Source organism: Polyergus mexicanus, unplaced genomic scaffold, assembly GCF_030449975.1.
Source record: "Polyergus mexicanus isolate NDT 795.1 unplaced genomic scaffold, iyPolMexi1.0 SCAF_14, whole genome shotgun sequence".
In the NCBI taxonomy this organism is placed as follows: Eukaryota; Metazoa; Arthropoda; class Insecta; order Hymenoptera; family Formicidae; genus Polyergus; species Polyergus mexicanus.
The window spans coordinates 782,041-794,706 of NW_027223334.1; the positions used below are offsets into that span (position 1 = coordinate 782,041).

Sequence of the window (12,666 nt, forward strand, 5' to 3'; positions counted from 1 at the left end):
AAGCAGTGGTATCAACGCAGAGTACTCTTCTCTAAAGCGATCGACGTGTACACCATGATGTCGCATTTCCTGATGACAACAGGAGCGAACGGGGGTGAGAAAGTAGACCGATAGATATAAATATTATTCGCGCCCGTATTCCACAGCATATACCAATATTATACAAATTATTCGCGTTCCTCGTACGACATTCGTTAAGTCAAGTGTGCATTTATATATTCATCGTCTACAGGTAGTAATACAGCAACAAGTGGTGCGGGGCATTAATTTTGCGTGTAAGCCGTTGCTCGAGGAGTCGCCGTGATTGCACGGAAGTATCAATTTCAGGGGGGAGAGAGAGAGAGAGAGAGAGAGAGAGAGAGAGAGAGAGAGAGAGAGAGAGAGAGAGAGGCGGAGGGAAAAGGGAGGATTTCGCTCTCTCGAAACATACGGATACGCTATATATGTACGTATGTGTTCGCCGACTCGCGACCTTCGCGGTTGACTCAGGAATCAAATCGAACCAAAACATTCCGAGGCTCGTCGAGCGACCCGACTAATGTTATAAAATAAACTTAAATAGAGCGTATTCATCATTAATATTTCAATCGAAAAAAAGAATATATATATATATATATTTATTTATTTATTTATTATATAAAGAATATATATATATATATATATATATATATATATTTATTATATATCCTTTTTTATTATATATATATATATATATATTTATTTATTTATTATATAAAGTATATATATATATATATATATATATATATATATATATATATTTATTATATATCCTTTTTTATTATATATATATATATATATATATATTCTCGTCTTTCTCTCTCGCAGGAACAAGATGTGTTGGAAGTAACAAGTTGAGCAACGCTTTATCGACGTATTTTGAGAGAGAAAGAGACGAGAGGGAGAGAGTGAGAGAGAGAATCTCTGTAATTTGTCGCTAACGAAAATTATTGCGAGTACTATATATATAAGAATAATCGTCGAATCAAGCCTCCGAAAGAGACGCCCGAGAGTGCATCCTCCGCCGTGAGAAAGCTTAAGCTTACATCGTCTTGCCCTTCCTACCCTTCGCCATTCTCTCACACTCTCTCTCTCTCACACACACACACACACACACACAATTTTTCTCTCTCTCTCGTAATCTCGTTCTTCTTATCTTCCCAACTTACGTTCGTATAATGCTCCTGCTCTCTCCTCCTTGTCTCAGAACAAGGTCGCACCCGTTGCACTGAACACAAGTCGTCGGCGACCTGGAGCCTCGCGCACAACAGCACACCGCGAGCGAGAGGACCGAAAGAGCTCCTCGACGCGACGCGACGCGCTCGTCAGAGATTCAACCGCTCCGGTTTTTTGCGCCAGACGTCTGTACACATTCGTACCGCGCGTTGCGGGGGATAGGGGATCTATCACCGCGGGAGAATGTGATCGCGAGAAAGAGAGAGACAGAGAGACACTCCGACGATGATCACTCGGCGCCGTTTGCCGCGCATCTGCGGCCACCGAGCATTCGAGCATTCGCGCAGGAGGTTCGCGGCGTGAAAGAATCGCCGCGCATGCGCAACGCGAAACGCGACGCAAGTGTACCGTCCTATCGTGGACCAATCGCGAGCCGGCTTCGAACATCGATGCGCATGGTTAGGTCGCTCGCGTCTGTGGTCGGGAAGATACTAGAAATGCTTCGAAGCGTTTGATTGACCAATCAGGGCAAAGAGAGTAAAGATTTCTTTATTCTAATTGGTTAATGCAATGCTTCGAAGCATCTCTGGTGTCTTCTCGACCGCAGCCATAGAGGGTGATTCACAAATTATCGTTTTCGAATGAAAATTTGATCTTTATCGCTTTGAGAGCAATTAAACTCAATTTCCGAATAAACTTATGTTCAATCGGAAATATGCTTGAATCTGAATTAGGTTCTAGTTATAAAGAAGCATTGAAGTAAAATAGCGAATCAATATTATTTAATGTTCGCTCTTACAGAATTTTTATTTTCAGATTAGTATCCCAGACAGGTATATAAAGCAAATCGAAATCGAGGGAGCAATCCTCTCCTACCATGTATTTAAAAAAAAATTATATGTATATATATATATATATATATATATATATATATATATATATATATATAATTTTTTTTTAAATACACTATAGAAGAGGAGTGCCTCCTCGATTTCGATATATATAGGGAATGTATTTTTAGATAAATAAACTACGCAAATATTGCCCGCAAACAGATGAACATTGATATTCTTAATTAATTTATTGAACGTGCATCTTATAGTTATAATCTTATAGTTATAATCTTATAGTGTATAATCTTATAGTTATACATACTATATAATATATATATATATATATATATTATGTAGTATATATAATCAAATATTTTTTTAATATATATATTTAGTAACAAACAACGCTAATCAATTGATAATTACAATCAAATGTTCAATTGTATAATTTAGCTTTTTTTCGCACATGAAACGTTCCAGAATCATTAAAAAGAGCACACTCCTTCCGAAATGCAATTTCTTTCAGATCATATACAAAATCGTTACTTAGAGGCTTCATTCGATTACGTATAGGGCGTTGGTTCTTCAAATTATCGAGTGTAGAAGATACTTGTATCGAGCGAGATGCTTCCCTAGCTTCGTCAATGGATGCAGTACTATTTTCATTATCTATACATTCTCTTGTATCGCTATCAGATTTTAATGCAGACTTATCGGAGTCTGTTTGCGCGGTCGCATTCGTGTCGCTTGAACCAAATATCACTTCCATCACCATTCGTTTAAGATCAGGATGTTCATCTAATTTTCCCGATCCATTATTCATCATATATTCTGCCAAATTTTGCACCGTCACAGTTTTATCACCTTCTTCTTCAGCAATATCTTGATATTCGACATTTTCGCTTGACTCTTGTTGTTTATTTATAGTAGCAGCTTCATTTTGTACAGCGATATATGTATTCGAATTATTTAAGTCTATATATTTTTCCGATTGACATGACGATGCAGTTAAATCCATAATGTTGGAATCATTCCCTTTCTCCCCTGTATTCATTACCTCCATGACAATGTTTTCATTACATATATATTCATTTTGTGGTATTTCAAGTACTAATTCTGCTATAATTGCGTGATTATTTTGCGCGTTATGTATCTTATTACAATGCGCGACGCAATCGCATTTGACGAAACATTTAAAATCACATAACTTGCAACGATATCGATTCCAACCGATATGAATTGCCATATGTCTACGTAGATTGGGCATGGATGTAAACTTTCGTTTACATAAAAGGCACTGCAGTTTTTGGAAGTTTGCGATGGTGGCTATTTTTTCTATTAATAAACTTTGACTCTTTTCGTTCGACTGTATTGAATACGAAGATTGCAACTTGGAATTATCCTCCTGTATTTCAATCACATCTCTCTCTAAAATTTAACAAATCATTACATTATAGCTTAAGAAAATATTTATATATATAAAATTATATTTTCTATTCATTTAAATAAAAGATTTTTTTATTGCATGTATTGAATGTATATATGTAACCAAAATTTATTACAATTACAAATTAAATTACTCTCACCTTTTAATTCAGTCAATAGCATCTCATCAGATTGGTGATCTGATATTTTTTCTTTGTTATTTTTTATCTTCACAGTAGCAGAGTTAATTTCACTTATATTTGTACATACAACTTTGGATGATTGTAAATTTGTGTTGGACATAGAATTATCTTCGTTCTTATTCTCAGAAGATTGTAATTTGCTATTATCGATATTTTGTCTTATTAATGGTGTAATTTTATGAAGATCGTTATTGTTGTCCACAGAATTGCACTTAGCAGGATAATTCGGATCTTTTTGAAGTATATCCCAATTTTCTTTACTAAGACTAGAAGCACGTTGAACACGAATGGATGTTTTGATTTCCTCACAAATCTCAGGAGATGACGATCCACATCCAGAGTGAATATCTAATATATATTTAATGAATTAATTATTAATTGATATATATTATTATTAATTATATTATTAATGTCTAATATATTTTTCTAACCAGATTGCTCTATAATCGTAGTAGCAGCTGCATTGACATCTTCTTTTTCACGCAACATATTATCACATGTGGAATCTGCTGAGATTTTATTAGATTGTCCGATTGTAGTTTCATTGCACACAGCAATTGGTGTTTGACAATATCGCAAAGGAGTTGAGAAAGGTGCTCTTGTCTTAAATCTTTTTTTACGTCTACCACAATTTTGAAGCTCTACAGTAGATTCTATATGATTTATTGATTTCTATAAAAGATATAATTATTATGTTTAATGTGTACTTTTCTGTTATGATAAAAAAAAATATTAAAAAGTATTAACAAAGAGTTTACCTGAGTTTTATCGCTATTCTTCATTGTTATATTATCCAAAGCAGATGCTTTGATTGCACAAACATTTTCTAAACCTTCCATCACAGCTGTTTCTTTGTGAAATGCTTTTTCTTGAATATGAGATCTTAATTTACGCACCTGTTCATTAGTCTTTCTATGAACTGTAATTAAAATTAGAGAGATAGATTATTTCAAATATTTTTTAGAACTGCTATAGAGTGTATTTAGAAATGTGTTAAACTTTGACAGCAAAAATAATATATATTACATGTTATATGCAATATATCTTTATCTACTTTATAATTACCTTTATATAAATGCCGATAAACGCTCCATGTATTTGCAAATGTACTTGTACAGCAAGGACAAGGATAACATATGCGTTGAGATGTATGCAGTGTTTTCATATGAACAGTTAATGTCTTCTTTGTTGAAAATTTTGCATTACCTGTAAATAAAGACAAGAGATTTCTCAGATTTGTTAAATATTTTATAATTATATTAAAAAATAAAAACCGTTTATATTTACATATTGTGCAAGCCAAATTATTTGTAGATAATCTATGTGCTAATAATTCATTCTCCTCGTCGTTCATATCCATTTGAATAGGACTATCACTTTTTTCCAATTGATTTTCTAATGTTTGTTCTTTTAATATGATGGTATTCTGATCTATTCTATCTTGTAATTTTGCTACCTAAAAGCCAAAGAAGTAATGTTACAATTGTTATAGGAATAAAAATAATAATCATATGTGCAATGTAATTCTAGGTGTACATTTGTAAATAATAGATGATAAGTAATGCTAAGTAACAAAAATTAACGGATTAATATAGCACTTACTTGTCCTTTCATTAAATCCATAGTATCGACCATTGTGTTTGATGATTTAACAGTTTGATATAGTGCAGAACGGTTTGTGTTTATAGATTCCAAATAAATATGTTGGTTACTTGGAGCATTAAAAATTGTGTTTTCTGATTCACTGGAGACATTATTATCCATACTTTCTTCTCTTTTTTTGTTCAGCATTTCTATTACGGTACTGAGATCTTTTTTATATGATTCTTTTGACACCTGACTCCTAAGTATTCTATCATTCTTAATGCTATCTTTAATTTTTGTCCGGTTTGTCTTACATATTTGAATTATTGATTCTTTACTAGAGTGCTAAAAAAAAAATTTTGTTATATATGTGGCAAGTAACAGAAATGACTATATATAAATGAGTATTTTCTACTTACATTATAATTGTGCAATATACTTCTGTGTAGTGTAATATCAAATTTTGTCCTGCAATATTCTCTTTTATGAGATATCAAGTTTACAATACTCCTAAATAAACTGTGACAAGTACGGCACTCATATATAATATTGCATTCATATGATAAGATAGATTTAACCTCGTCAGTGCCATTCTCGAGGAGCTTACTAACTTGACAAAGATCAGATACACTTGTATCAATAGGTTTGCGTAAGCTGGATAAATCAGGACTAACAATATTATTTGTATCCTTGGTAGAAAATTTTACTTTGCCAAGTTTCTCGTTTTTCTTCTTGGTCTTACCCTTGGTTTGTATAGATTTCATTTTCTGTAAATATGAGTTACATATTTCAACCAATATATATAATATTTTCAAAGTCTTTGCAGATTTTTTAGTTACAATTATAATTTAAAGCTTTTCTTACAATACACCTATATTTGATACTGAGTGGCTTGTATATTATTCCGCTACACATCTTTGACAAAATCTACATATATAAATCTCTTACACTGTTAATTGCATAACACATGAGACATTTGTAATTAATACATATCCACAAAACTTGTACACAATGTTACATAAAAAATATCCTCGTGGAGATATAAAAAGATTCCTCTCATATGTGAAATTCATCAAATTTAATGAGCTTTACTTACATATATATACATATAATATATAAATATATATAAGAATTTTCTCAAAGAAACTGATTTAATATATCGAGTATACTGATATAAATCATACCCTAAGCTGATTCCTAAAATGTTACGCTTGCGAGAATGATAGAACGTCTTCTCATCTATTCGTAGAGAGCGTATATACGATTATCGAGCATCCGAAAAAATTCGCAGAAACGTAATGTTTTCCCAGATAGGTACCACAGTGTACGAAGATGCGACCGACGAGCGCGTGTCTCTCCTTCATTTTATTCGCCAAGCTCGATGTTCATCTCTTGCATATCAACCGATTTCGACGGAGTATGAACGACTTTAACGGATTCGAGCAACAATGTGCGACTCTATGCACGTACGATAGAGAAATTCTTTATTAAATGCTACCGCGTATATCGCGAATCTCATCGTCGCGCGACCTCCATTTTTCCCGTAGAAGTTCTCCCGTTTACCGTTTGGCAAAAATTTGACGGGCAGCACTTTAGTTATGCCCGTACAGTGTACGGCGTACACGCGCGTTCTCGTCGTCCTCTTCCTCGTGCCGGCGAACTCAACTAAGGATATTTATATCAAAATGTTTGTCACGCGGACCTTTTCCCCGTTAAAGGTACGCTTATGTCACTATTAAATTATTTATTGATATATGTAACCTCTGTAATTATGTATCTCCCAAAATAACTTTCTGTTACATTCTTGATATTCTAACTTAAAATATTAAGTTTCCCTCTATCATATGTAAACGTTGTGTATATATATATATATAATTTACTAATACGCACACATATTTTTTAGAACTCAACGTCAATGCTAACGCAAAAAACACTCCAGATTCATGGAAATCTCGGCATTGCCAGACTGCTACCAGCAGTTTCTACGATGCATCTATTAAAACCTAAGAATATTTATACAACTGCATATTGCAAATCTACAGTTGAAGTTATACAACCATTAGGACCTATAGAAAGAATGCTAAAAAAGATTGGTATCTTAGACATCCAGAAATATGTAATTACAGTTTCTCTATATATCAGGTTTTTTTTTATTGTTTCAAAACAAAAATAGTGGATATAGTATATGTACAATATGCGTTGTTACAAAATGATAAAAACATTTCAAATTTGGACTTAAATAGTTAAATTTACATTAATGATTTATTAATTCATTACAGAGATATATGGCAGTTGGCAATCAAGTATATGAAAATGTACTAGCTCAAATCGATTATCCCTTTTTTTACAAACGTAAGTTTTTTCTATTGATAATAAATTTCTTCTTATGTTTTCTTTATGATACACTAAATTAATCATATAAAAAAATATGTACAACTTAAAATATATATTATGTGAATATTTTGTTAAAAATAACATTAAATATTTATTTACGTTAATATCATTTAATTAAAACTCGTTATTAATAAATCTATATTCTCTTTATTTTTTATATTACAATATTGTTATAATTTTCAAACCTAATCTTGATTCTTATAATCTATAATCTTAATTTTCAATGTGTTCTCGATAGATTTCAATATGGCAGATTCATTTTTCTCATGGTTCCTGGTGACAGAACTTCATGTATGGATGATAATAGTTCGCTACATGGCTGAAGGTAATGCTGGCAAATTAGTTAGGAAAAGTATAATAGCTACACTATGGGAAGACACAAGTGCCAGGGCAGAAAATCTTGGTGTAGGTAACATATACTTTTAATGCATTATATCATGTATTTTTTTATATATATTATGCGTATCATAGTTTTTTACTGATTATTAAATATGACAATTGCAGAAAATCTCTGAAAAACTTAGGAATAAACAAATAAAAGAAATATCAGAACAATTTAATGCTGCTTTAATAGGTTACGACGAAGGTATACAATCTGATGATAAAATATTAGCAGGAGCATTATGGAGGCGATTCTTTCATTTGGAATGCAATAATCCAGAACATATTGAAACCCTTATCATTTATGTTAGAAAACAGGTAAGTTTTAATAATACATATATTTTTAGCAATTTATTCCATTAATGATGCAAGTTCAAAATAACTTGCTTGATATACCTGTACTTTACAAAAATGTCACTTAACTCGTTTTGTTTTTCATTCGTTTTGCAGATCTGTTTATTTGATAATTTACCATCTCATGAAATTTTAAAGAAACCTATTTTAAAATTAATAGATATAAAAGATGTATGTAAGCATCAATATTAATTGTTTTTTACACAGTGTTAATATATATTAAATTAATATATATTTAATAGATGAGTTATCGAAATGCATACTTGTAAATATAGATCATAATAATACAATAAAAAATTACTGTAAAAAATGTAGTAATGAATATAGAACTTTTTTTTTTTTTTTTGTAAAGTGTTTTCTTAAAAATACTTCTTTTATAGTATTGTTATTACAATAGAGTGTTACATCAAATCAAATCGATAATTATCTATAATTATAAATCCCCAAGATACTAGTACTGATTCTTAAATAACATATTTAATTGCAATATTTTGCTTGATCCTCTAGGCTTGTAATTATACGACATATGTAAGTTGTCATGCATACCATATTACACTCATTTTTCAATGATGGCTCAGCACGTTTGAAAAAGTTCCTAAATCAATTATTATTGAATTATTATTGACACAATATATTTAACAGATATTTCATATATAAATCTCTATATATTACCTATAGTAGCGACTTAACAGATCTTCATCATGTGCTAGTTTAGATAGCATATTGTGTAATGAATTGTATGACAAGTCGGGAATGTCATATTCCTCTTTAAATGAATACGATTTGTACCATAATGGCCGTTGAGCAGCGTTCTCGTTTGCTAAAGTTAAATTATACATCCAGTTTTCTATATCTTTTACTGCCTGTAATAATTTCATCATATGTTAATATATAAAGTTTAAGAATCTATATACATTTTACTGAAAAACGATAGGACACTCACATAATTTTTACTGTCAACAATATATAGCTTATAGTTGGGATTTAAATTCGAGAAAGCAGTTGCGCTACCGCCATTCCAAGCAACATTATTTATCGTTGTACTATTGTTGCTACTGTAAAACAACTGTAACTCATCGTTATGTGTATGGCCGTTAAATTGTGCTCTAATAATTCGGGCATATCTATCTACAATTTTAAGATATTCCCTTTTCCACGTAGTTTGACACTCCTTATTGGCCGGGATATGCGCCAATATATGCACAAATTCGCCGTCTTTTTCGGCCTGCAAAAGCGTATCTGCTAGCCACTGCAACTGATCGTCAGGATCTTTCGGTTGATACCACAACCACCTATAAATTGTTCTTTATTATATCAAAAATGATCAATATATTTAATTGTATCCTATCTTATGATATTTGCATTTATAAGATAAAGTAAATACACACATGAAGATCTAAAATATACATATATATATTATATACAGAGTGAATATGCAATATTTACTTATCTTGTGATTATTCTAAACCTAAACTGATAAATTGACTGATAAAGAATATCGGCAAGGTAAGCAAATATTACCCGCATATTCATCAAAACTGATTCGCGTATTATATTATATATTATATGTTCTATAATATGTTTTAACTTGTACCGATTTTTTTTTAGATCATCCTATGTACATTTCCTTTTGAGATAAAGAGCAAAACAAGTGTATATATATAAAACAAATAATTGTTAAATAAGACTAAAAAAGGATTGTAGACTCACCAGTTGTAACTATAACATACGTTACTGTTTAGCGCTATAATTCTAAATCCTTTTTTAGGTGAAAGCGTATAATATCCACCTTTTAGAATGGTAGAACGAGTAGATTCTGGTAACCATCCAAAATTGATCCATAAACGAGCCATCATGTTATATAGCCATTGTGTATTTATTTCGTCATCAGCGATAGTATTAGGCGCGAATCTTGAAGAAATTTTATAAAAGGATTAATATCTAAAAATGCGACAATATAGATGGAAATCAACAAAAGATATATCTATATATTTGTGCATAAACGATCAAAAAACTTACAAATTTAAAGGATGTGGCTCATGATTACCCAGAATAGGATATACAGGTATATTTTTGAATGTTTCATAAATTTGAGAATAGCTCTTATTAATACTCTCGGTATTTCCCTCGAAAGAGGTTTCCCAAACACCATGATCTACTATATCACCAGTAAAATAAACGTAGGAGATATTCTGTGGATTAAAATTCAAAACAATGACACATATTTTTCATAAGAATTACAAATAATATACAATACAGATTTTTTTTCTGCATACCTGATGTGTATCCCTAATTTGTTCTAGAATATCAACAACGGCATGCCATGGGCTATCGCATTGATTATAATGCCCCCAATAGCCTGCCACTTCGTTGCTTCTATTTGTATTATTTTGTCCTCTTCGACAACATATTGGTTCATCACAATACGCGTTACCGTAAGGTTCATAGTTAGGATCGTAATGAATATCCGTTATTTGCACTATATTTATAATCTCCTCGCTCTCGTCAACATCGATTAATTTTGGAGGACCGCTATCAATATTGATTGTCCAATTGAACTCATCATTGATAAGCGGGCAAGATTTTGACTCCAATACAACTCCGCAAATTGTGGATCCCGTTAAATTTGGTTTTGCATCTATGATATGCAAAATTGTTGGCTGCAAGTATAAAGAGATTTAGAGATAAAAAATTGAATATGTGTATCAAAATGCTCAATAATAATGATCAATAATAACAGTGATAACAGATATCAGTCAAATATCATTAAAAACTTATATTACGATGATGTAAAAACATGATAAAAATTTTCAATTTGACATTACTTTCTTCATATTGTATGTATATATATGAGAGTATATGATCATTTACTTACCAAATTGAGAGTCACCGAACCATTGCAGACTCGCTCAGTTTCAATATTCATTCGAGTACAAAGCTTAATTACGTTAGATTTTATATCATTTGCTGACATGCCTTTCTTACGAGATTCTATGAAAACATCTACAACGGAGCGACATATTACGCAAATAGCCGTACTTTTTTCATCGGTGAAACTATGCCAATTTGCATGTTGTAAACTAGTCGGAATTGTTAGATAATCGAGCAAACGTTGAAATTCCTCAGACTCTTCTCCTGTTTTTACCCAATTATTAATTTCATTGGTAAAGCGTAATATCATATCATCTGCAAAACACAGATAAGCTTCATTATTTCTACAGCTCAAAATATAAACAAATTTTTTATCTTATATATATTTTATAGCGATAAATAATAATATAATAAAATATGATAATATAAATATAAATGGATATGTCTTATATTTTTAAACATAATGCTTTCTATTTTTGTGTATGAGCGATTATTTTTTATAGAGTTCTATGAAATTACATTCCAGAATAAATATTTACGAGATCTATTTCTCTGCAATGTGCGTGTGTTAACATTACGCAATTTTGATTAAAGAATAAAGCCATTAATTGATAATTTTAATCTTTTGATGATATTATCAACCACTTATATATTTGGCTATTAACAATGCGCGTAATCTTGATTGATGAACAAACACAGTAAACCGATAATTTTTATTTAATCTTTTAATGGCCCAAAAAATTATTTGTTCGCGTATCTTTTTATTAATAATAATAATTAATAAAATAATAAGAAACAATTTTTTTTGATAAAGATGTATTTAAATAAATAAATATATATATATATATATATAATTTGGGTCACATATTGTTCAAAATAATTATTATCTAATTATTCATATTATCAATTTATATTATCTAATCGGTTATAAATCCAAATCTTTATTTTTTAACTCTAATATCAATATATTATATATATATATATATATATATATATATATATATATATATATATATATAACATGTATTTATTATATGATATCTCTCTCTCTCTATATATATATTATATATATATATAATTGATAAAAAACTATCGAGAGATATAAACATACTGATAGAATAATTATATTAATATATTTTTTCATACCTTCATAACTGATTCGATTACTATTTGCAACTTCTAATAAAAATGTAAAAAATAATACTTTGTAGAACTGCATATTGACACGACTGAGTTCGCATCAGTACATCTCACTGTAGTAACAAAAACGATTGTAGATATATAGTAGTACCAGAGAGTATCATTATATCTTTAAGATAATTCCCCACTTTTATCATCATGCATTATCCCTCTTCAATACTGAAACTGTTTATTATATAGCAAACTTTGATCTAACATATACATTGATAAAAATATTTATGAAGTAT

General features: G+C 30.6%; 4 protein-coding genes across 9 annotated transcripts in view; 1 reads left to right on the forward strand and 3 right to left on the reverse strand.

Annotated features, from left to right (window-relative positions):
- Window positions 1-1,515, reverse strand: part of Tsp66e (Tetraspanin 66E) — a 26,104-nt gene extending 24,589 nt beyond the window's left edge. For all 3 annotated transcript variants that reach the window (XM_070307329.1, XM_070307327.1, XM_070307326.1), the window contains exon 1: window positions 1,188-1,515. The gene's annotated coding sequence lies outside the window, so the exon portion shown is untranslated. The remainder of the gene's footprint in view (window positions 1-1,187) is intronic.
- An 885-nt stretch (window positions 1,516-2,400) lies between these two features.
- LOC138939379 (zinc finger protein 800) lies at window positions 2,401-6,801 on the reverse strand. 3 transcript variants are annotated; one of them, XM_070307085.1, is made up of 10 exons: window positions 6,424-6,801; window positions 6,104-6,188; window positions 5,659-6,006; window positions 5,258-5,584; window positions 4,943-5,111; window positions 4,721-4,861; window positions 4,414-4,574; window positions 4,087-4,327; window positions 3,614-4,003; window positions 2,401-3,455 (listed from the first exon to the last, which is right to left on the reverse strand). In XM_070307085.1, the coding sequence occupies exons 2-10, from the start codon at window positions 6,152-6,154 to the stop codon at window positions 2,464-2,466; spliced, it is 2,820 nt and encodes a 939-aa protein (XP_070163186.1). In that variant the 5' UTR covers window positions 6,155-6,188; window positions 6,424-6,801; the 3' UTR covers window positions 2,401-2,463. The 3 variants fall into 3 exon arrangements, with proteins under 3 accessions (XP_070163186.1, XP_070163188.1, XP_070163187.1); XM_070307087.1 differs by lacking the exon at window positions 6,104-6,188 and having other exon boundaries at window positions 6,558-6,800; XM_070307086.1 differs by lacking the exon at window positions 6,104-6,188 and having other exon boundaries at window positions 6,424-6,800.
- Uqcc1 (Ubiquinol-cytochrome c reductase complex assembly factor 1) lies at window positions 6,570-8,648 on the forward strand. 2 transcript variants are annotated; one of them, XM_070307090.1, is made up of 6 exons: window positions 6,570-6,957; window positions 7,143-7,355; window positions 7,519-7,591; window positions 7,872-8,036; window positions 8,208-8,332; window positions 8,465-8,648. In XM_070307090.1, the coding sequence occupies exons 1-6, from the start codon at window positions 6,838-6,840 to the stop codon at window positions 8,558-8,560; spliced, it is 792 nt and encodes a 263-aa protein (XP_070163191.1). In that variant the 5' UTR covers window positions 6,570-6,837; the 3' UTR covers window positions 8,561-8,648. The 2 variants fall into 2 exon arrangements, with proteins under 2 accessions (XP_070163191.1, XP_070163190.1); XM_070307089.1 differs by having other exon boundaries at window positions 6,594-6,957; window positions 7,872-8,038; window positions 8,138-8,332; window positions 8,465-8,640.
- Window positions 8,649-8,739: 91 nt separating this feature from the next.
- On the reverse strand, window positions 8,740-12,473 carry LOC138939381 (sphingomyelin phosphodiesterase). The gene is made up of 8 exons (XM_070307088.1): window positions 12,386-12,473; window positions 11,244-11,554; window positions 10,645-11,028; window positions 10,388-10,560; window positions 10,079-10,279; window positions 9,312-9,660; window positions 9,041-9,231; window positions 8,740-8,963 (listed from the first exon to the last, which is right to left on the reverse strand). The coding sequence occupies exons 1-8, from the start codon at window positions 12,456-12,458 to the stop codon at window positions 8,846-8,848; spliced, it is 1,800 nt and encodes a 599-aa protein (XP_070163189.1). The 5' UTR covers window positions 12,459-12,473; the 3' UTR covers window positions 8,740-8,845.
- Between the last annotated feature and the right edge of the window lie 193 nt (window positions 12,474-12,666).